Raw genomic sequence first — 23299 nt, 5'->3', positions numbered from 1 at the left:
TCTTAGTGAATCGCGGAAGAGTCCATGACCAGGTAACTAAATGTGCCCCATGGTCTATCTAAGCACTTTTTCTCTGAAACATCAAAAAAAATTAAAAATGAATGATTATTATCCCTACAGACTACATTAATGAAAATATAATTAACAGATAGCAGACATTGGGGGTCATTTACTAAGGGCCCGATTCGCGTTTTCCCGACGTGTTACCTGAATATTTCCGATTTTCCCTGAATTGCCCTCGGATTTTGGCGCACGCAATCGGTTTTTTGGCGCTGGCTTTCATGCGACAGAGATCGGGGGATCGGGCCGTCGGACGATGTGACGATTACGATGTGACGATTGTGGCGCATCGGCGCCGGCATGCACGTGACGGAAATCGGGGGGTGTGGCAGAACCAAAACCCGACGGATTCGGAAAAACCGCCGCATTTTAAAAAAGAAATGTGTCGCGAAAATTGCACTTACCTTCACTCAGCCCTGCTCGGTGTATTCCAGTGCGTTCAGATGCTCTTCAGCGCAGCAGCTCCACCTGGTGAACGGCGGAGGAACTGCCTTAATAAATCCCGCCTGGACCCGAATCCACCGCAGAGAGCGAATGGACCGGGTAAGTAAATCTGCCCCATTGTGTAGGAGGGAAGTTTTTTTGGATGTACAAATTGAACACCCTTAGTCCAGAAGGTCTAAGGATGAAATCTCCGAAACAATAGTCTAAGTCTTTACATATTAGAAAATTGGTTCCTTGTTACTTAGATTCCGCCTTCTTCCTTCGTTCACACAGCCTTTATAATCCATTAGCGCCAGAATGCTTTTACCTTGTTGACCTCTCTCGGCTTCCGTACCTACAAGCGTTCCACCTGGTAGTAGCCGCCATATTGGCTTTATGGCAGCATGGTGGCTGAATGAGTAGCGCTTCTGCCTTGCAGCGCTGGGGCAGTGGGTTCGATTCCCACCCAGGTCAACATCTGCAAAGAGTTTGTGTGGGTTTTCTCTGGGTCCTCCGGTTTCCTCCCACAATCCAAAACATACTGTTAGGTTGTTTAGATTGTGAGCCCCATGTGGACAGGGACCAATTTAACATGCTTTGTGCAGCGCTGCGTCATATGTAGTCGCTATATAAATAAAGAATAATTATTAATTTTTATGCGCTCCAACGAGCGTTCCAAGATACCGACCTCCAAAGTGATCGTCTGTGATCCACTTCTAAGTACTACTTTTTCATTATAATATATACTACGGACTATTAACAAAGACTTTAGATAGCAATCTATGTATTTATGGTGTTGTTATTTTAGAATATTTTAGCATTAAGCTTTTTGATAAGAACAGTTTTATTTCTCTTTTTTTCTTGTAATAGCTGACGTCATTTCCAGACTTTTTATTATATAACTAGTATGACAAAATGTATATGCATTGACCTGATGAAGCGCCAGGTGATAGGCGCGAAACGCGTTGTCTGGATTTTATTACTTTATTTTACATGTATTTTTAATTTGATATTAAATTGCTGAACTTTAATAGCAATTATAGCTTTTTGATCGCTTTTTGAGTTCCTTTTTTTTCTTCTACCTGAGATCCATTGAGATGTGTGTCCAAACTTTTGGTCTGTACTGTATAAACAATGCCAGTCACAGAGTATATAGCGCTCCTTTATGTATATAAGTAATGGCCTGTTGCTATTAGATGTTATGTGTCCCATAGAGCCTGATCACTCATCTGCCATCTGCTGTCTGTTGGTGGTAATTGCAGCTCTATAATATCTGCCTGGGAAGGAATGATATTTGTTGTCATCCTTGTTCTGTATCTGTTACATAGGTGCTGGTTGGATAACCCCCTAAACTAACCACACCCAATGGAAGTTTATATAAACCCTTGGGGTGGAAAGTTCTAGGTGGTCTTTCTCCTGAGGCCAGTCTAGAAAGAGGGTCTTCTCTTCTGAGCTACAGAAGAAGCACACCTCCCAGCACATGACCGGCAAACTTCATTCCTGTGGCTGTAGGACCCTGAGATATACAAGGACCTGCCCTAAAACCCTGCTGCTGAAGCAGCCACTCATCTCCAGTTACGCTGTTATCTTCTGTTGCCGTGTTCTGGATAAGTTATAAAGGAACTGTAAGTTTATGGTTGACATCCCTTGTCTTTGTGTGATCCCTGCCACAAGCTGTTAACATCACGGGCACCCCATTCACCATGCACACAGGGATCCCTACACCTACATTGGGAGTGCCCTAGGGAGAACTATCATTCATCCGCAGTATATCCCGATCTTTTCTTCCTGCTGGTACCCAGTGACCAGACAAGTGCTAGGCCGTGCTCAGCCACCCACCTGGATACCTAAGGGAATCCAGCTGCCCCCATGCCCAAAACGGTCAGGCTTGGTAGGTGTTTTGTTATAGACTGTAGGTCAGGCAATGTTGTTCCCACCTCTGTAAGTGAATAGCTGACACCGCCTACAAGATGTATTAATGCCCCCCCCCACACACACACACATATTCATATCATTGAGATTTTGTAATGCTCAGTATTCAGTATTCCATCATATTTCCATATGAGGTGACACAGTGTGTGTTCGTTGTGGGACTTGTGGTCTTGATTTTTAAATAGCTCTCAGGTGCAGGGAGGGAAGTTATATTACAGTGTTGTTGTCATGAGGGCTCTGAACCAGGGAAGGACAGACGGGACAGTTAGCTCTAACCTGCCTGCTTGCCCCTGTGTATCCTAAGCGATACGGGACAACCATGAAGACGATCCTTCCCTATGTCACTGTGCGGACATTAAATAAGACAAACGGAATACACAATAAGGCATAGTCAGAGATCCGGGTCACAGCAGAGATGGCAGATAAGGCACAGAAACACACATACAAAGGGATAGTCTCAGAACAATAGCCAAGAATTGGAAAACCAGAAGTACAGCAGAATGTAAAGAGTAGTAAACTGACTAACAGAGCAAGAAGCAGGTCAAGCAAAACTGGAGTGAATGAGAACCAAACACTTATAGGAGAATGCTCCTATAAGAAGAAGTCTGACAATGAAAACATTAACTGTCCCTGGACAGGTCAGACTGCAGGAGGATAAGGGTGTGGTGCAAACTTCTCCAAACCAGCAAGATAAGGGCATGTTCACACAGGCAACTGATAAGTGAAAAACAGAGACAAATCAATGCATCCTCAGCTGTATACAATGGACAGGGAATCGCTCCAGCATGGATGTTACAGGTGTGTTCATTTATATATTTATTTATACCGGGATAGGGTCGGATCTGCCATGAAGCAAGATAAAAATCTCGCCTCGGGCAGCAGAATCCAAATCCCTGAATGGGACGGCAGAATGATGAATTGTAATGTGGGAGATTCAGAAGAACATGGGTGCCCGAATCGGCCACCAGAATAATCAATTGCATCTGCGCCTTTAAGACACTGGCCCAAATTTATTATAGCACCTGCAACTGTTTTTTGTCTGATTTTGCACATTCTTTTTAGTACAAGATGCTTGCACGTATATTTATATTATACCCGACGTAACACAAAATTCTGCACTGAAAGGGGTGTGTCGGGCGCACATTTGGACTGTGCAACACATTTATCTTGCAGAGTCCACCAAATTTGTGTCGCATGCCCCATGTTAAAGGTACACAAAAAAAAGTGGTGCACTGGGGGTGTGGGAGTCTGCATATTGTGTGATGTACATAATTATACCCAGATGGAGGGGCTATATATGGAAACAGGAATATTAATGAAACTTGTGGTGGTGGTGGGGGGGGCTGTATATGATTATACTTGCAGAGATGGGTGTCTGTGTATGGGGGCAGGATATATACTTTTATCGGGGGTGGGGGAAAATATTCAGAGACCTTTTGGGCTTTATTCACCATCATTGTGACATCATTGTCCTGTATATATGTACAGTGGGTACATTAAGTATTCAGACCCATTTACATTTTTTACTTTTTCGTTTCATTGCAGCCAATTGGTAAGATAAAAATGTACACTCTGCCCCCATCTTAACAGAAATCTAGATATTTTTGCTAATTTTTTAAACAAGAAAAACTGAAATATCACAAGTATTCATTCCCTTTGCTCTGACATTCATATTTAACTCACATGATGTCCATTTCCTTCTGACCCTCCTTGAGATGGTTCTACTCCTTCATTGGAGTCCAGTTGTGATTAATTAAGGAACTAAGGGTATCAGAGACAGAATTCTGGTAAGGCATAGATCTGGCCAAGGTTAAAAAATTATTTCTACAGCATTCAAGGTTCCGAAGTGCCCTCCATCCTTAAATGGAAGAAGTTTTGGACGACCACAACTCTTCCTTGACATGGCTGCCTAGCTAAAATAAGCAATCATTGGGATAAGAATCTTGATGAGAGAGGTAAAGAAGAACCCCAAGATCACTGCAGCTGAGCTCTAGAGATGCACTAGGGAGATGGGAGTCACCTATCACTGAAGCCTCCAGCAGTCGGGGCTTTATGGCAGAGTCTGCCTATCCTTAATGCAAGAAATATGGAAGCCGCATACAGTGTGCAAAACACATGAAGAATCCCAGACTATGAGAAATAAGATTCTCTGCCAAATCACCTGCCAAACACAACCCCAGCAGTGACACATGGTGGGGGCAGCATCAGGCTATGGGGCAGGGAAAGGACCACTGGGTGTAATGGAAGAAGCGATGAATGCGACCAAGTACATGGATATCCTGGATGAGAACCTCTTCCAGATGCTCTGGACCTCAGATTGGTGCTTAACGTTCCAACAAGACAATGACCCTAAGCACCCAGCTAAAATACCACAACAGAGGCTTCAGAACATCTCTGTGACCATTCCTGACCGGCCCAGCCAGAGCCCGGACCTAAACCCAATGGAGTATCTCCGGAGAGACCTGAAAATGGCCTCTACCAACGTTCACCATCCAACCTGAGGGACTGGAGAGGATCTGCAAGGAAGAGGCAGAGGAGCCCCAAATCCAGGGGTGAGGAACTTGTAGCATCTTCCCAAGGATACTCCTGGCTGCACCAACTCCAAAGCCTCTATTCAACACTTATCACCGGAGGCCAAATACTCATCACCGGGGGCCGAATACTCATCACCGGGGGCTGAATACTTATCACCGGAGGCTGAATATTCATCACCGGGGGCCGAATACTCATTACCGGGGGCCGAATACTCATCACCGGGGGCCGAATACTCATCACCGGGGGCCGAATACTCATCACCGGGGGCCGAATACTTATCACCTGGGGTCGGTTCCTGAGGGACTGGAGAGGATCTGCAAGGAAGAGGCAGAGGAGCCCCAAATCCAGGGGTGAGGAACTTGTAGCATCTTCCCAAGGATACTCCTGGCTGCACCAACTCCAAAGCCTCTATTCAACACTTATCACCGGAGGCCAAATACTCATCACCGGGGGCCGAATACTCATCACCGGGGGCTGAATACTTATCACCGGGGGCTGAATACTTATCACCGGAGGCTGAATATTCATCACCGGGGGCCGAATACTCATCACCGGGGGCCGAATACTCATCACCGGGGGCCGAATACTCATCACCGGGGGCTGAATACTTATCACTGGGGCCTGAATACTTATCACCTGGGGTCGGTTCCTGAGGGACTGGAGAGGATCTGCAAGGAAGAGGCAGAGGAGCCCCAAATCCAGGGGTGAGGAACTTGTAGCATCTTCCCAAGGATACTCCTGGCTGCACCAACTCCAAAGCCTCTATTCAACACTTATCACCGGAGACCAAATACTCATCACCGGGGGCCGAATACTCATCACCGGGGGCTGAATACTTATCACCGGAGGCTGAATATTCATCACCGGGGGCCGAATACTCATTACCGGGGGCCGAATACTCATCACCGGGGGCCGAATACTCATCACCGGGGGCCGAATACTCATCACCGGGGGCTGAATACTTATCACTGGGGCCTGAATACTTATCACCTGGGGTCGGTTCCTTTCACCAGGGGCTGAATACTTATCACCAGGGGCTGAATACTCATCACCGGGGCTGAATACTCATCACCGGGGGCTGAATACTCATCACCGGGGGCTGAATACTCATCACCGGGGGCTGAATACTCATCACCGGGGGCTGAATACTCATCATCGGGGCTGAATACTCATCACCGGGGGCTGAATACATATCACCGGGGCCTGAATACTTATCACCGGGGGCTAAATACTTATCACCGGGGGCTGAATACTCATCACCGGGAGCTGAATACTCATCACCGGGAGCTGAATACTTATCACCGAGGGCTGAATGCTTATCACCGGGGGCTGAATACTCATCACCGGGGGCTAAATACTCATCACCGGGGGCTGAATACTCATCACCGGGGGCTGAATACTCATCACCTGAAGCTGAATACTTATCACCGGGGGATGAATACTCATCACCGGGGGCTGAATACTTATCACCGGGGGCTGAATACATATCACCGGGGCCTGAATACTTATCACCGGGGGCTAAATACTTATCACCGGGGGCTGAATACTCATCACCAGGAGCTGAATACTTATCACGGGGGCTAAATACTCATCACCGGGGGCTGAATACTTATCACCGGGTGCTGAATACTTATCACCGGGTGCTGAATACTTATCACCGAGGGCTGAATGCTTTTCACCGGGGGCTGAATACTCATCACCGGGGGCTAAATACTCATCACCGGGGGCTGAATACTCATCACCGGGGGCTGAATACTCATCACCTGAAGCTGAATACTTATCACCAGGGGCTGAATACTCATCACCGGGGGCTGAATAGTCATCACCGGGGGATGAATACTCATCACCGGGGGCTGAATACTTATCACCGGGGGCTGAATACATATCACCGGGGCCTGAATACTTATCACCGGGGGCTAAATACTTATCACCGGGGGCTGAATACTCATCACCGGGAGCTGAATACTCATCACCAGGAGCTGAATACTTATCACGGGGGCTAAATACTCATCACCGGGGGCTGAATACTTATCACCGGGTGCTGAATACTTATCACCGGGTGCTGAATACTTATCACCGGGGGCTGAATACTTATCACCGGGGGCTGAATACTCATCACCGGGGGCTGAATACTCATCACCTGAAGCTGAATACTTATCACTGGGGGCTGAATACTTATCACAGGGGGCTGAATACTTATCACCGGGAGCTGATACTTATCACCTGAAGCTGAGTACTTATCACCAGAAGCTGAATACTTATCCCCGGGGGCTGAATACTTATCACCGGGGGCTGAATATTTATCACAGGGGGCTAAATACTTATCACTGGGGGCTGAATACTTATCACTGGGGACTGAATACTCATCACCAGGGACTGAATACTTACCACCGGGGGCAGAATACTTATCACCGGGGGCTGAATACTTATCACCGGGGGCTGAATACTCATCACCGGGGGCCGAATACCCATCACCGGGGGCCGAATACTCATCACCGGGGGCCGAATACCCATGGGGGCCGAATACCCATCTTCGGGGGCCAAATACTCATCACCGGGGGCCGAATACCCATCACTGGGGGACGAAAACTCATCACTGGGGGCCGAATACTCATCACTGGGGGCCGAATACTCATCACTGGGGGCCGAATACTCATCACTGGGGGCCGAATACTCATCACTGGGGGCCGAATACTCATCACCGGGGGCCGAATACTCATCACTGGGGGCCGAATACTCATCACTGGGGGCCGAATACTCATCACTGGGGGCCGAATACTTATCACCGAGGGCTGAATACTTATCACCGAGGGCTGAATACTTATCACCAGGGGCTGAATACTTATCACTGGGGACTGAATTTGCTGAGAGACCTGCGACCGGTTTGTTTAGCTCTTAGTGACACACATATCCACCTCAAACACCGAAGTGGGACAACTTATTAGGGGTTTGATTTGAATTACGCCGAGTCTGCTGATTTATTTTTTTTACGTTTATTTCTTTTTAGAACTCACAGTAATCTGCCAAAGCAGTGTGCTTTGAGTGTGGGCTAGAAAATAGCCATAGGAGAACCCCAACGGCTTACTTAGGCCTACAATAACGTTATATTTTCCTTTTTTTTTTTGTTTGCTTGTGGCTGGGCTTGCTGGCATTAGTAGTGCAGCTAGTATCATATTGTGAGGAATTTGCTGGGAGACTTGCGACCGTTGTGTTTAGCTCTTAGTGACACACATATCCACCTCAAACACCGAAGTGGGACAATTTATTAGGGGTTTGATTTGAATTAGGCAGAGTCTGCTGATTTATTTATTTTTTACGTTTATTTCTCTTATAACTGAAAGTCATCTGGCACAGCACAAAATCCAGTTGTGTGCTGTCAGTGTAGGTTAGAAACTAGCCATGGCAATAGGATAGCATCGTTTTGTTTAAAAAAAAACCCACAAAAAACACACAAAAAAAATTTTAAGTTTACACTTTAATTTTGAAAATGTTTAACCCGAGAGCTAGGGGTAGAGGACGAGGGCGTGGACGTGGGCGTCCAACTACTGCAGGGGTCAGAGGCCATGGTCCTGGGCGGGGTGAGACACCACCTGCTGATGAGGGAGCAGGGGAACGCCGCAGAGCTACACTCCCTAGGTTCATCATGTCTCAAGTTACTGGGACTCGTGGTAGAGCACTGTTGAGGCCAGAACAGTGCGAAGAGGTGATGTTGTGGATTGCGGACAATGCTTCTAGCCATTTGTCCACCAGTCAGTCTTCCACGCAGTCCACCCATGTCACCGAAATCAGCACTCCTCCAGCTCCTCCACCTCAGCCTCCTTCCCTCCAGTCTGCCCCCTCCCAGCAAAATTTGGCATTTGAACCGGCATACTCTGAGGAACTGTTTTCTGGACCCTTCCCACAGTCACAAACCACTTGTCCGGTTGCTGCTGAGCAATTTTCCGATGCCCAGGTTTTCCACCGGTCACAGTCTGTGGGTGATGATGACATTGTTGACGTAGTGGAAGAAGTGTGTAATGAGGTGTCGGACGATGAGGAGACACGGTTGTCAGACAGTGGTGAAGTTGTTGTCAGGGCAGGAAGTCCGAGGGGGGAGCAGACTGAGGGATCGGAGGATGATGAGGTGACAGACCCAAGCTGGGTTGAGAGGCCGGGTGAACACAGTGCTTCTGAGACGGAGGCGAGTCCTATAGCAGAACAGGTTGGAAGAGGCAGTGGTGGGGCCAGACGGAGAGGCAGGGCCAGAGCTGGTGCATCAGCACCAAATGTTGCCCGTAGTCAAGCTCCCGTGGCGAGGGCTAGATTTTCAGAAGTCTGGAGGTTCTTTAAAGAAACACCGGATGACCGACGGACTGTGGTGTGCAACCTGTGCCAAACCAGGATAAGCAGGGGTTCCACCACTACTAGCTTAACTACCACCAGTATGCGCAGGCATATGAATGCTAAACACCCCACTCACTGGCACCAAGCCCGTTCACCTCCGGCCGGGCACACCACTGCTCCTTCCCCTGTTTCATCTGCTAGTCAGCCCCCTGCCCAGGACCACGGCCCAAACACCTCCCGTGCGAAAACCCCATCTTCGCCTCCACGATCCTCCACAGCATCCACCAGCGTTCAGCTCTCCATACCCCAGACGCTGGAGCGCAAAAAAGGAAGTATAGCGCAACCCACCCACACGCCCAAGCCCTCAACGTCCACATCTCCAAGTTGCTTAGCCTGGAGATGCTGCCCTATAGGCTGGTAGAGACCGAGGCCATTCGAAACCTCATGGCGGCGGCCGCCCCTCGGTGTTCGGTCCCCAGCCGCCACTACTTTTCCCGATGTGCCGTCCCAGCCCTGCACAAGCACGTGTCAGAGAACATCATCCGTGCCCTGACCAACGCCGTTTCTGACAAGGTCCACCTGACCACGGACACGTGGACGAGTGCTGCCGGGCAGGGCCACTATATATCGCTGACGGCACAGCTCCATCTCAAGATCCAACTAACATAGTTTTAACTGCAGTACCTTTAATCTACTACTAGTTCACTGCCTCCACACATGTCGTCCCCTTATCAAACGAGCTGTGTCAGGCAGAATTTTGGGTTGTTTTCATCAAACTTCCACATCAAACTTGTTAACTTTGTCGCCACCCTGCTGTGTAATCCACAAAATATACTGGCAAACTTTTATCATTTACCAATATTATTTCAGCGCTTCTTGCGCATCTGTTTACATTCCCCTCACCCGCCATATCCCAAACTTATAAGAACGCTACTACACTTGATCTTATACAAAAGGTTCTTAGAAGTGCTGTTTGGGGAGTAGCCGAGAGACAGGGGCTTGGATAGGCGAAAGCTCGCCTGGCAGCCGAGCGCCAGCTCCATCCCAAGATCCAACTAACATAGTTTTAACTGCAGCATCTTTAATCTACTACTAGTTCACTGCCCCCATACATCGTCCCCTTATCAAACGAGCTGTGACAGGCAGAATTTTCAGGTGTTTCACCAGATACATAGTGGAACGCGGCCCATCTGTCGCCGCCATGCTGGAGACCTGAAGTTGCAATCATAGCAGCGCAATATGGATGCCCCATACTGTCGCATTTAATCATGGAACCATTTCCGTAAAAACAATTAAAAATAGAACGACCGGCCTGCTTTGAAAATTATAATTTTTTCAAAGTAAACGCTTCTGGCCCCCAGGCTTATTTTGGGTGGGGAGGAGCCGAGAGACAGGGGCTTGGACAAGCGAGAGCTCGCCTGGCAGTGGACCGCCAGCTCCATCCCAAGATTAGGCAGCCTCAGAGGCATCCATGCATGCTGCCCCTGCTGTTTCCTGTCCATTTTGCCTCCACGATCCTCCACAGCGTCCACCAATGTCTCATTTCAACTCTCTATACCCCAGACGCTGGAGCACGAGAGGATATACAGCACATCACCACTTATCAAACGAGCTGTGTCAGGCAGAATTTTCAGGTGTTTCACCAGATACATAATGGAACTCTGCCCATCTGTCGCCGCCATGCTGGAGACCTGAAGTTGCAATCATAGCAGCGCAATATGAATGCCCCATACTGTCGCTCTTAATCATGGAAGTCGTCTCCATGGCTGCCTCCACATGTCGTCCCCTTATCAAAAGAGCTGTGTCAGGCTCATTTTTCGGGTGCTTCACCAGATACGTTATGGAACTTGGTTACTATGTCGCCGCCATGCTGTGTTATCGACTAAATATACCGTCAACCTTTTGTTCACATTGGAAATCATTTCAGCGCTTCTTGCTCACCTCCTTTGGTCCCTCTCTGCCACCCATTGGTTTGAAGCCTGAGTCCATTTAGGGTATGTCGCCATGAGACTCTCTAGCCTGCCGCTGCTGCCGCTGCCTCTGCATGCCGTCCCCTATAGTGTCAGGGTCAATTATTGCATGTTTTAGATGCTATCTAGCCTCATTCTGTCACTCTGTCATGGCCATGCTGTTCCCCATAATTTTGGCATAATGGTGCGATTAAGCAGCCTCAGAGGCATCCATGCATGCTGCCCCTGCTGTTTCCTGTCCATTTCCGTGGTGTTTCCATCCTTTTCTGAGGTTCCCAGGTGTTTGGCCAAGCTTCCCTGTGCAGAGCCTTGGTCCCCTTGAAAAATGCTCGAGTCTCCTATTGACTTCAATGGGGCTCGTTAATCGAGACGAGCACTCGAGCATCGGGAAAAGTTCGTCTCGAATAACGAGTACCCGAGCATTTTAGTGCTCGCTCATCTCTAGTCCTTACCCGTGGATATAACATTAGTTCACAGAACGCATCATTAAATACAAATGAGCGTGTCACGTGATCATTGTGTCTTCATACGCTAGAAGGAGTCAAATTGAAAGTACGTATATTTAACAATCTAATAGCTATCGTTTATAAACACATATATCTTTTACAACAGTATTCAAGCATGTCATTTGTTTACAAAGCTCATATTATAAAAACATAATGACAATGAAAAGAAAAACAATACATAGAGACCCATTGTGTCAGGCTCCAAGGGTAGTGGACCCACTGGAGGAACACAGCGGACGATGAGGTAAGCCGACACCTGGGACCGGAGTCTAAGTAAGATCCCGGCACTCGTCAACTTGATGCAAATAGGTTTTATTGTAAGTTCAACTTACAACATGCTGGGCAGGGACACACGAGCCTTTATCAACCACATTATATCACTGGACATAACAAACTTAAATACAAAGTGACAAACTTAGTCCTGCCCACTGACGTCACCTCCTACCGGAATCCTCCGTGGTGTGACGTCGTGGCCTCAGGTATTTTCCTCATTCTGGTTGCGCTTCTGAAAGAGAGATAAAAACAGAGTAAAACAACAAATATGAACAAAACTAACATTAGGTAAAGAGATCTAGGATAAGCTACACATTGGGGCACATTTACTTACCCGGCCCATTCGCGATCCAGCGGCGCGTTCTCTGCACAGGATTCGGGTCCGGCTGGGATTTAAGATGGTAGTTCCTCCGCCGTCCACCAGGTGGCGCTGCAGCGCCGAAAATAATCTTAACGCCCCGGAATGCACCATCCCATAGAAGGTGAAGGTGAGCGCTTCCCAAGCGACACATTTCGGTTTTTAAATGCGGCGGTTTTTCCGAATACGTCGGGTTTTCGTTCGGCCACGCCCCCCCGATTTCTGTCGCGCGCATGCTGGCCCCGATGCGCCACAATCCGATCGCGTGCGCCAAAAACCCGGGGCAATTCATGTACAAGCGGCGCAAATCGGAAATATTCGGGTAACACGTCGGGAAAACGCGAATCGGGCCCTTAGTAAATGACCCCCATTGTGATCATGAGAAAAGACTTAGGTCATAATCGCGATTTTACCCTCGCGGTTCCAAGGTCCCCAGAGTGTGTATCCAGTACGCCTCACGGCGACGGAGAAGATTTTTAATATTTCCTCCTCTTCGGGGGGTTTCAATCTGTTCGATCATTTGAAATTTAAGCTGGGATATGGAGTGTTTCCTATCATGGAAGTGGTAAGGGATGGGTAATAGTCTATTGTTGCATCTGATGGTCGATTTGTGTTTATTGATGCGGGTTTTGACAGGTTGTATTGTTTCTCCTATGTATAGGTATCCACAGGGGCACTTGATAGAATAAATCACATTTTGTGAATTACATGTGTAATATCCCTGTATCTTAAAGGGCTGTCCAGTGTGTGGATGATATAATGTATCTCCATGGAGTATATTAGTACACACTCAGAGCAATTGAGGCATGGAAATGTGCCTTTCTTCTGTGTCGCTAAGAACATTTGTTTGGGCAGTTTCTGTGTGCCACCTGTATCAGCTCGTATCAGTTTGTTATGTAAACTTGGAGCTTTTTTGTTGCAAATTAAGGGTGAATTCTGAAACTCCTCAACATCAGGGTATGATGTACGGAGTATACGCCAGTGTTTCCTGACTATAGTGTCAATTTTGCTATTGAGGGGATGATATTGATGACTAAAAGTAATCCTTTTTTGTGCTTGTACCCTAGGTCTAGTGGTACCTATAACTGCTGAACCTCTGGCCTCCTTTAACAGATGTTCGGGGTAACCCCTGTCGTGAAGTCTAAGTGGCACCTGGTTTTCACCAGAGCCGGCAGTAAAGTGGGTTGGACCTGCTGCGGCGTGGTACCACCAGGTCGTTCAACAGGTGCGACTTTGTCCGTTGTGGCAGCCAAGGCAAGATACACAGACGTTAGGCAGAAGCATAGTCGGGGGCAGGCAGGAGGTCAGGACTGGAAGCACGCAATCAGAGTCAGGGACGTAGCAACAGGTCAGGGCAGGCGGAACAGGATCAAAGTCAAATACGGAACTGGTGTCACAACTGGAAATCACACTAAGAACGCAGGGCATCAGGGAGCAAGCTTTTTCACCGGCACTAGGCACGAAGATCTGGCAGGGTGTGCAGGGAGAGGCTGGATTATAAAGAATTCTGGGTATGGCCAGCACCAATCTGAAGCCGGCGCGCGTGCGCCCTAAGAGACGGGGACGTGCGTGCATGGCTTCTGGAGGGAAGCAGGAGCGAGGACGGGTGAGTAGGTGCTGGGGCACATGGAGAATCACGAGTGAGCCCGTCACCCAAGACATGGGTCATGGGAGCACCTGTGAGAGTACCTCCCCCTCTTCTTGGGCTGGAGAAATCTCTGCAGGAGGCCATTGTCCTCAGGCTCCCAAGATCTCGCCTCAGGCCCGAACCCCTTCCAGTCAACCTAGAAGAACCGCTTACCTCTCATTGTCTTCATGTCTAGGATCTCTTTTACGTTGAAGACATCGGTGGGGTTAACCTCAGGAGGAGGTACTTGCCGGGAGAAGTGGTTCAGGATGACAGGCTTGAGTAGAGATAAGTGGAAGGAGTTTGTGATGCGCGTGGTTGGAGGAAGACGCAGCTTGTAGGCCACAGGATTGATGCACTTGAGCACCTCAAATGGACCCAAGAAAAGTTTGTAGCCAGGAATTCTTTACCGGACATACCTGGAGGAGAATCAGACTTTGTCACCTGGAGAGAAGATAGGAGGAGGCCTGTGTTTCTTATGAGCCCGGAGCTTGGTTCGAGCAGAAGCCTGTATCAAGGAAAGGCGAGTCTGCTTCCAGATGGACTTCAGATCGTGCACCAACTCAACTTCAGAGACAGCCAAGGAGACAGGTAGAAGAAGAGGAGGGCGTGGGTGCAGACGATAGATGATGAAGAATGGAGCAAAGCCGGCAGAATTCAGGGAGTTGTAAGAAAACTCTGACCATGGCAACAGAATGGGAAGAAACAAAATGGTGGAGATAGCAGCCCAGAGTCTGGTTCACTCTTTCCATCATTCGACCACAAGTAGCTGGGTATCGGCAACAGCTAAATAATAATAGCAGCTTTAAGATGAGACGGCTTATTTCTGGCACAGGAAGAGCAGGAACCCACAAAATCCTGTACATCCTTGAACAGATCTGGCCACCAATAGAAATGGGAAATGAGCGCTGCACCCCAGGGTGTCCAGCCACCCGTGAGTTATGTTAGAATCCTCTTCCGTAGAGCAATTAGGACGTAGGTCACACAGCCATACATGGAGCTACAGCCGCATTACACAGCTATACATTGAGCTACAGTGACAGTACAAAGCAATACATGAAGATACAGCCACATGGAGTAAATTGCCAAGTGTAAATGGTCTAGTGGTTTGGCAGGAGCCATTTGCAGTTGGTTTGAAAACTGTCTGAAGGATTGTGTCCAGAGAGTTGTGGTCAATGATTCCTATTCAGTACATCGCCAAACATGTAGGTACAGCCGCAGTACACAGCTATACATCGAGCTACAGCCTCAGTACACAGCCATACATGGAGCTACAGCCGCAGTACACAGCCATACATGGAGCTACAGCAGCAGTACACAGCCATACATGGAGCTACAGCCACAGTACACAGCCATACATGGAGCTACAGCAGCAGTACACAGCCATACATGGAGCTACAGCCACAGTACACAGCCATACATGGAGCTACAGCTGCAGTGCAAAGCCATACATGGAGCTACAGCCTCAGTACACAGTCATACATGGAGCTACAGCCATAGTACACAGCCATGCATGGAGCTACAGCCACGGTACACAGCCATACATGGAGCTTCAGCTGCAGTACACAGCCATACATGGAGCTACAGCCTCAGTACACAGCCATACACAGAGCTACAGCCATAGTACACAGCCATACACGGAGCTTCAACCTCAGTACACAGCCATACATGGAGCTACAGCCACAGTACACAGCCATACATGGAGCTACAGCCACAGTACACAGCCATACATGGAGCTACAGCCGCAGTACACAGCCATACATGGGGCTACAGCCGCAGTACACAGCCATACATGGAGCTACAGCCGCAGTACACAGCCATACATGGAGCTACAGCCGCAGTACACAGCCATACATGGGGCTACAGCCGCAGTACACAGCCATACATGGAGCTACAGCCGCAGTACACAGCCATACATGGAGCTACAGCCGCAGTGCACAGTCATACATGGAGCTACAGCCGCAGTACACAGCCATACATGGAGCTACAGCCGCAGTACACAGCCATACATGGAGCTACAGCCACAGTACACAGACATACATGGAGCTACAGCCACAGTACACAGCCATACATGGAGCTACCGGAACAGTACACAGCCATACATGGAGCTACAGCCGCAGTACACAGCCATACATGTAGATACAGACACAGTACACAGCCATACATGGAGCCACAGCCGCAGTACACAGCCATACATGGAACTACAGCAGCAGTACACAGCCATACATTGATCTACAGCCGCAGTATACAGCCATACATGCAGGTACAGCCACAGTACACAGCCATACATAGAGATACAGCCACAGTACATGGCCATACATGGAGCTTCAACCACAGTACACAGCCATACATGGAGCTACAGCTGCAGTGCAAAGCCATACATGGAGCTACAGCCTCAGTACACAGTCATACATGGAGCTACAGCCATAGTACACAGCCATGCATGGAGCTACAGCCACGGTACACAGCCATACATGGAGCTTCAGCTGCAGTACACAGCCATACATGGAGCTACAGCCTCAGTACACAGCCATACACAGAGCTACAGCCATAGTACACAGCCATACACGGAGCTTCAACCTCAGTACACAGCCATACATGGAGCTACAGCCACAGTACACAGCCATACATGGAGCTACAGCCACAGTACACAGCCATACATGGAGCTACAGCCGCAGTACACAGCCATACATGGGGCTACAGCCGCAGTACACAGCCATACATGGAGCTACAGCCGCAGTACACAGCCATACATGGAGCTACAGCCGCAGTACACAGCCATACATGGGGCTACAGCCGCAGTACACAGCCATACATGGAGCTACAGCCGCAGTACACAGCCATACATGGAGCTACAGCCGCAGTGCACAGTCATACATGGAGCTACAGCCGCAGTACACAGCCATACATGGAGCTACAGCCGCAGTACACAGCCATACATGGAGCTACAGCCACAGTACACAGACATACATGGAGCTACAGCCACAGTACACAGCCATACATGGAGCTACCGGAACAGTACACAGCCATACATGGAGCTACAGCCGCAGTACACAGCCATACATGTAGATACAGACACAGTACACAGCCATACATGGAGCCACAGCCGCAGTACACAGCCATACATGGAACTACAGCAGCAGTACACAGCCATACATTGATCTACAGCCGCAGTATACAGCCATACATGCAGGTACAGCCACAGTACACAGCCATACATAGAGATACAGCCACAGTACATGGCCATACATGGAGCTTCAACCACAGTACACAGTCATACATAGAGCTACAGCCGCAGTACACAGCCATATATGGAGCTACAGCCACAGTGCACAGCCATACATGGAGCTTCAGCCTCAGTACACAGCCATATATGGAGCTACAGCCTCAGTACACAGCCATTCATGGAGCTACAGCCACAGTTCACAGCCATACACGGAGCTACAGCAGCAGTACACAGCAGTACATGTATCTACAGCATCAGTACACAGCCATACATGGAGCTACAGTCGCAGTACACAGCCATACATGGAGCTAATGCCACATTATACAGCCATACATGGAACTACAGCCGCAGTACACAGCCATACATAAAGATACAGCCACAGTACACATCCATACATAGAGCTACAGCCGCAGTACACAACCATACATGGAGCTACAGCCGCAGTACACAGCCATACATGGAGCTACAGCCACAGTACACAGCCATACATGGAGCTACAGCCGCAGTACACAGCCATACATGGAGCTACAGCCATACATGGAGATACAGCCACTGTACATAGCGATACCTGGAACTATATCAGCAGTGCACAGCCATACATGGAGCTACAGCATTAGTAGAAAGCCATACATGGAGCTACAGGAGCAGTACACAGCCATACATGGAGCTACAGCCGGAGTACACAGACATACATGTAGATACAGGCATAGTACACAGCCATACATGGAGCTACAGCCGCAGTACACAGCCATACATGGTGCTACAGCCGCAGTACACAGCCATACATTGATCTACAGCCACAGGACACAGCCATACATGGAGGTACAGCCACAGTACACAGCCATACATGGAGATACAGGCAAAGTACACAACCATACATGGAGCTACAGCAGCAGTACACAGCCATACATGGAGCTACAGCAGCAGTACACAGCCATACATAGAGATACAGCCACAGTACACAGCCATACATGGAGCTACAGGAGCAGTACACAGCCATACATGGAGCTACAGCCACAGTACACAGCCATACATGGAGCTACAGCCATACATTGAGATATAGCCGCTGTACATAGCGATACCTGAAGCTACATCAGCAGTACACAGCCAAACATTGAGCTACAGCATTAGTAGACAGCCATACATGGAGCTACAGGAGCAGTACACAGCATTACATGGAGCTGCAGCCGCAGTACACAGCCATACATGCAGGTACAGCCACAGTACACAGCCATACATAGAGCTACAGCCGCAGTACAAAGCCATACATGGAGCTTCAACCACAGTACACAGTCATACATAGAGCTACAGCCGCAGTACACAGCCATACATGGAGCTACAGTCGCAGTGCACAGCCATACATGGAGCTTCAGCCTCAGTACACAGCCATACATGGAGCTACAGCCGCAGTACACAGCCATACATGGAGCTACAGCCACAGTTCACAGCCATACACGGAGCTACAGCAGCAGTACACAACAGTACATGTATCTACAGAATCAGTACACAGCCATACATGGAGCTACAGCCGCAGTACACAGCCATACATAGAGATACAGCCTCAGTACACAGCCATACATAGAGCTACAGCCGCAGTACACAACCATAAATGGAGCTACAGCCATAGTACACAGCCATACATGGAGCTACAGCCGCAGTACACATCCATGCTTGGAGCTACAGCCACAGTACACAGCCATACATTGAGCTACAGCCGCAGTACACAGCCATACATAGAGCTACAGTCACAGTACACAGCCATACATGGAGATACAGCCACTGTACATAGCCATACCTGAAGCTACATCAGCAGTACACAGCCATACATGGAGATACAGCATTAGTAGACAGCCATACATGGAGCTACAGGAGCAGTACACAGCCATACATGGAGCAACAGCCGCAGTACACAGCCATACATGTAGATACAGGCACAGTACACACCCATACATGAAGCTACAGCCGCAGTACACAGCCATACATGGAGCTACAGCCGCAGTACACAGCCATACATTGATATACAGCCGCAGTACAGGGCCATACATGGAGGTACAGCCACAGTACACAGCCATACATGGAGCTACAGGCAAAGTTCACAACCATACATGGAGCTACAGCAGCAGTACACAGCCCTACATGGAGCTACAGCCACAGTACAAAGCCATACATGGAGATACAGCCGCTGTACATAGCGATACCTGGAGCTACATCAGCAGTACACAGCCATACATGGAGCTACAGGCGCAGTACACAGCCATACATGTACATACAGGCACAGTACACAGCCATACATGGAGCTACAGCCGCAGTACACAGCCATACATGGAGCTACAGCCGCAGTACACAGCCATACATTGATCTACAGATGCAGTACACAGCCATACATGGAGGTACAGCCACATTACACAGCCATACATGGAGCTACAGCCGCAGTACACAGCCATACATGGAGCTATAGCCACAGTACACAGCCATACATGGAGCTACAGCAGCAGTACACAGCCATACATGCAGGTACAGCCACAGTACACAGCCATACATGGAGCTACAGCCGCAGTACACAGCCATACATGTAGCTACAGCAGCAGTACACAGCCATACATGGAGCTACAGCCGCAGTACACAGCCATACATGCAGGTACAGCCACAGTAAACAGTCATACATGGAGCTACAGCCACAGTACACGGCCATACATGCAGGTACAGCCACAGTACACAGCCATACATGGAGCTACAGCCACAATACACAGCCATACATGGAGCTACAGCCACAGTACACAGCCATACATGGAGCTACAGCAGCAGTACACAGCCATACATGGAGCTACAGCCACAGTACACAGCCATACATGGAGCTACAGCCGCAGTACACAGCCATACATGGAGCTATAGCTGCAGTACACAGCCATACATGGTGCTACAGCTGCAGTACACAGCCATACATGGAGCTACAGCCACAGTACACAGCCATACATGGAGCTACAGCCACAGTACACAGCCATATATGGAGCTACAGCCGCAGTACACAGCCATACATGGAGCTACAGCCACAGTACACAGCCATACATGGAGCTACAGCCACAGTACACAGCCATACATGGAGGTACAGGCACTGTACACAGCCATACATGGAGCTATAGCAGCAGTACACAGCGATACATGGAGCTACAGCCGAAGTACACAGCCATACATGGTGCTACAGCCACAGTACACAGCCATACATGGAGCTACAGCCGCAGTACACAGCCATACATGGAGCTACAGCCACAGTACACAGCCATACATGGAGCTACAGCCGCAGTACACAGCCATACACGGAGCTACAGCCGCAGTACACAGCCATACACGGAGCTACAGCCGCAGTACACAGCCATACACGGAGCTACAGCCGCAGTACACAGCCATACACGGAGCTACAGCCGCAGTACACAGCCATACACGGAGCTACAGCCACAGTACACAGCCATACATGGAGCTACAGCCGCAGTACACAGCCATACATGGAGCTACAGCCGCAGTACACAGCCATACATGGAGCTACAGCCGCAGTATACAGCCATACATGGAGCTACAGCCGCAGTACACAGCCATACATGGAGCTACAGCCGCAGTACACAGCCATACATGGAGCTACAGCCACAGTACACAGCCATACATGGAGCTACAGCCGCAGTACACAGCCATACATGGAGCTACAGCCACAGTACACAGCCATACATGGAGCTACAGCCTACAGCGGGTGATGGATAGCAGTGATATTATACAGGAAGAGGGGACCGATAGCAGTGATATTATACAGGAGGAGGTGACAGATAGCAGTGATACTATACAGGAGGAGGGGACCGATAGCAGTGATATTATACAGGAGGAGGGGACCGATATCAGTGATATTATACAGGAGGAGGGGACCGATAGCAGTGATACTATACAGGAGGAGAGGACCGATATCAGTGATATTATACAGGAGGAGGGGACCGATAGCAGTGATACTATACAGAAGGAGAGGACCGATAGCAGTGATATTATACAGGAAGAGGGGACCGATAGCAGTGATACTATACAGAAGGAGAGGACCGATAGCAGTGATATTATACAGGAAGAGGGGACCGATAGCAGTGATACTATATAGGAGGAGGGGACCGATAGCAGTGATACTATACAGGAGGAGAGGACCGATAGCAGTGATATTATACAGGAGGAGGGGACCGATAGCAGTGATACTATACAGGAGGAGAGGACCGATATCAGTGAAATTATACAGGAGGAGAGGACCGATAGCAGTGATACTATACAGAAGGAGAGGACCGATAGCAGTGATATTATACAGGAGGAGAGGACCGATAGCAGTGATATTATACAGGAGGAGGTGACAGATTGCAGTGATATTACACAGGGGGAGGTGACAGATATCAGTGATATTATACAGGAGGAGGGGACCGATAGCAGTGATACTATACAGGAGGAGGGGACCGATAGCAGTGATACTATACAGGAGGAGAGGACCGATAGCAGTGATATTATACAGGAGGAGGGGACCGATAGCAGTGATACTATACAGGAGGAGGGGACCAATAACAGTGATACTATACAGGAGGAGAGGACCGATATCAGTGATATTATACAGGAGGAGGGGACCGATATCAGAGATATTATACAGGAGAGGATGACAGAGATCAATGATATTACACAGGGGGAGGTGACAGATATCAGTGATATTATACAGTAGAGGGTGACAGGTATCAGTGACAGGGAGGGGACAGATAGTAGTGTGCTGTGCAGGGCAGAGGTTTCGGTGCAGTGTGTATCTGCAGTCAGGTTTGGGAGGGGTGTGACGTCACTCCTCTCTCCTCTTCTTCTCCTCCAGCAGCCGCAGTCAGTGCAGGGATCAGGATGTCTGTGCGGGAGATCCAGGCTGCAGGTAGGACCCGGGGCATTGAGGGGCCACACTGCTCCAAGGACCACAGTGCACCCTGCACCGGGGGTCACCCTGCACCCTGCCTTGGGGACCACGCTGCACCGGGGGCCACATTACACCATGGGCCACACTGCACCAGGGGCCACGCTGCCTTGGGGGCCAAACTTCACGCTGCACCAGGGGCCACACTGCACGAGGGGCCACACTGCACGCTGTACCAGGGGCCACACACCAGAAGATATGATACGATGTGCGGGGCGCTGGAGGGAAGTGGGGGTCTGTAATATGGATATAATGTATCAGTCTGTATCCGGGGCTGCAGCACAGGAAATGCCGGGAATAGTTGTCATAGCAGCCGCTGTCATCCTGCCGCACGTGTGTGCACGGCTGCTGCGGTACCGCTGCGGGACACGTGCTGGCTGATAACAGCGGGAGGGTGCGGCCGCAGTGCAGAAGAGACCGAGGGTGACAATCATCCTACACATCATCCAGGACATTATATCCCCCATATACATCATCCAGGACATTATATCCCCCCATACATTATATAGGACATTATATCCTCCCATACATCATAAAGAACATTATATCCCCCTTCACATCATACAGGACATTATATCCCCCCATACATTATATAGGACATTATATCCTCCCATACATCATACAGGACATTATATCCTCCCATACATCATACAGGACATTATATGCCCCCTATACATTATATAGGACATTATATCCCCATACATCATACAGGACATTATATCCCCCATATACATCATACAGAACAGTATATCCCCCTTCACGTCATACAGGATATTATATCCCCCTCCACACACCATACAGGATATTAGTTCCCCCCTTACACCATACGGGACATTATATCCCCCATACAGTATACATGACATTATATACCCCATATACATCATACAGGACATTATATCCTTCCATACATCATACAGGACATTATATCCCCCCATACACCATACAGGACATTATATCCCCCCATACACCATACAGGACATTATATCCCCCTATACACCATACAGGACATTATATCCCCCCATACATCATACAGGACATTATATCCCCCCTTACATCATACAGTACATTATATCCCCCCATACATCATACAGGACATTATATCCCCCCAT

The 23299-nt window shown here is 48.9% G+C and overlaps 1 protein-coding gene across 4 annotated transcripts in view; it reads left to right on the top strand.

The window, feature by feature from the left end:
- Positions 1–23299, top strand: part of HSPA12A (heat shock protein family A (Hsp70) member 12A) — a 95698-nt gene that overhangs the window by 42596 nt on the left and 29803 nt on the right. For 2 of the 4 annotated variants that reach the window (XM_072129513.1, XM_072129512.1), the window contains exon 1: positions 22010–22151. The exons of the other annotated variants lie outside the window; for them this stretch is intronic. In XM_072129513.1, coding sequence (XP_071985614.1) covers positions 22124–22151 — 28 coding nt within the window. In that variant the 5' untranslated portion in view covers positions 22010–22123. Of the gene's footprint in view, positions 1–22009; positions 22152–23299 lie in introns of those variants that run through there. 4 annotated transcript variants of the gene reach the window in all.

Source organism: Engystomops pustulosus, chromosome 11 (genome assembly GCF_040894005.1).
Source record: "Engystomops pustulosus chromosome 11, aEngPut4.maternal, whole genome shotgun sequence".
Taxonomy (NCBI): Eukaryota; Metazoa; Chordata; class Amphibia; order Anura; family Leptodactylidae; genus Engystomops; species Engystomops pustulosus.
The sequence above is the reverse complement of the archived record's forward strand: the minus strand, read 5'-3'. Positions and strand labels throughout refer to the sequence as shown.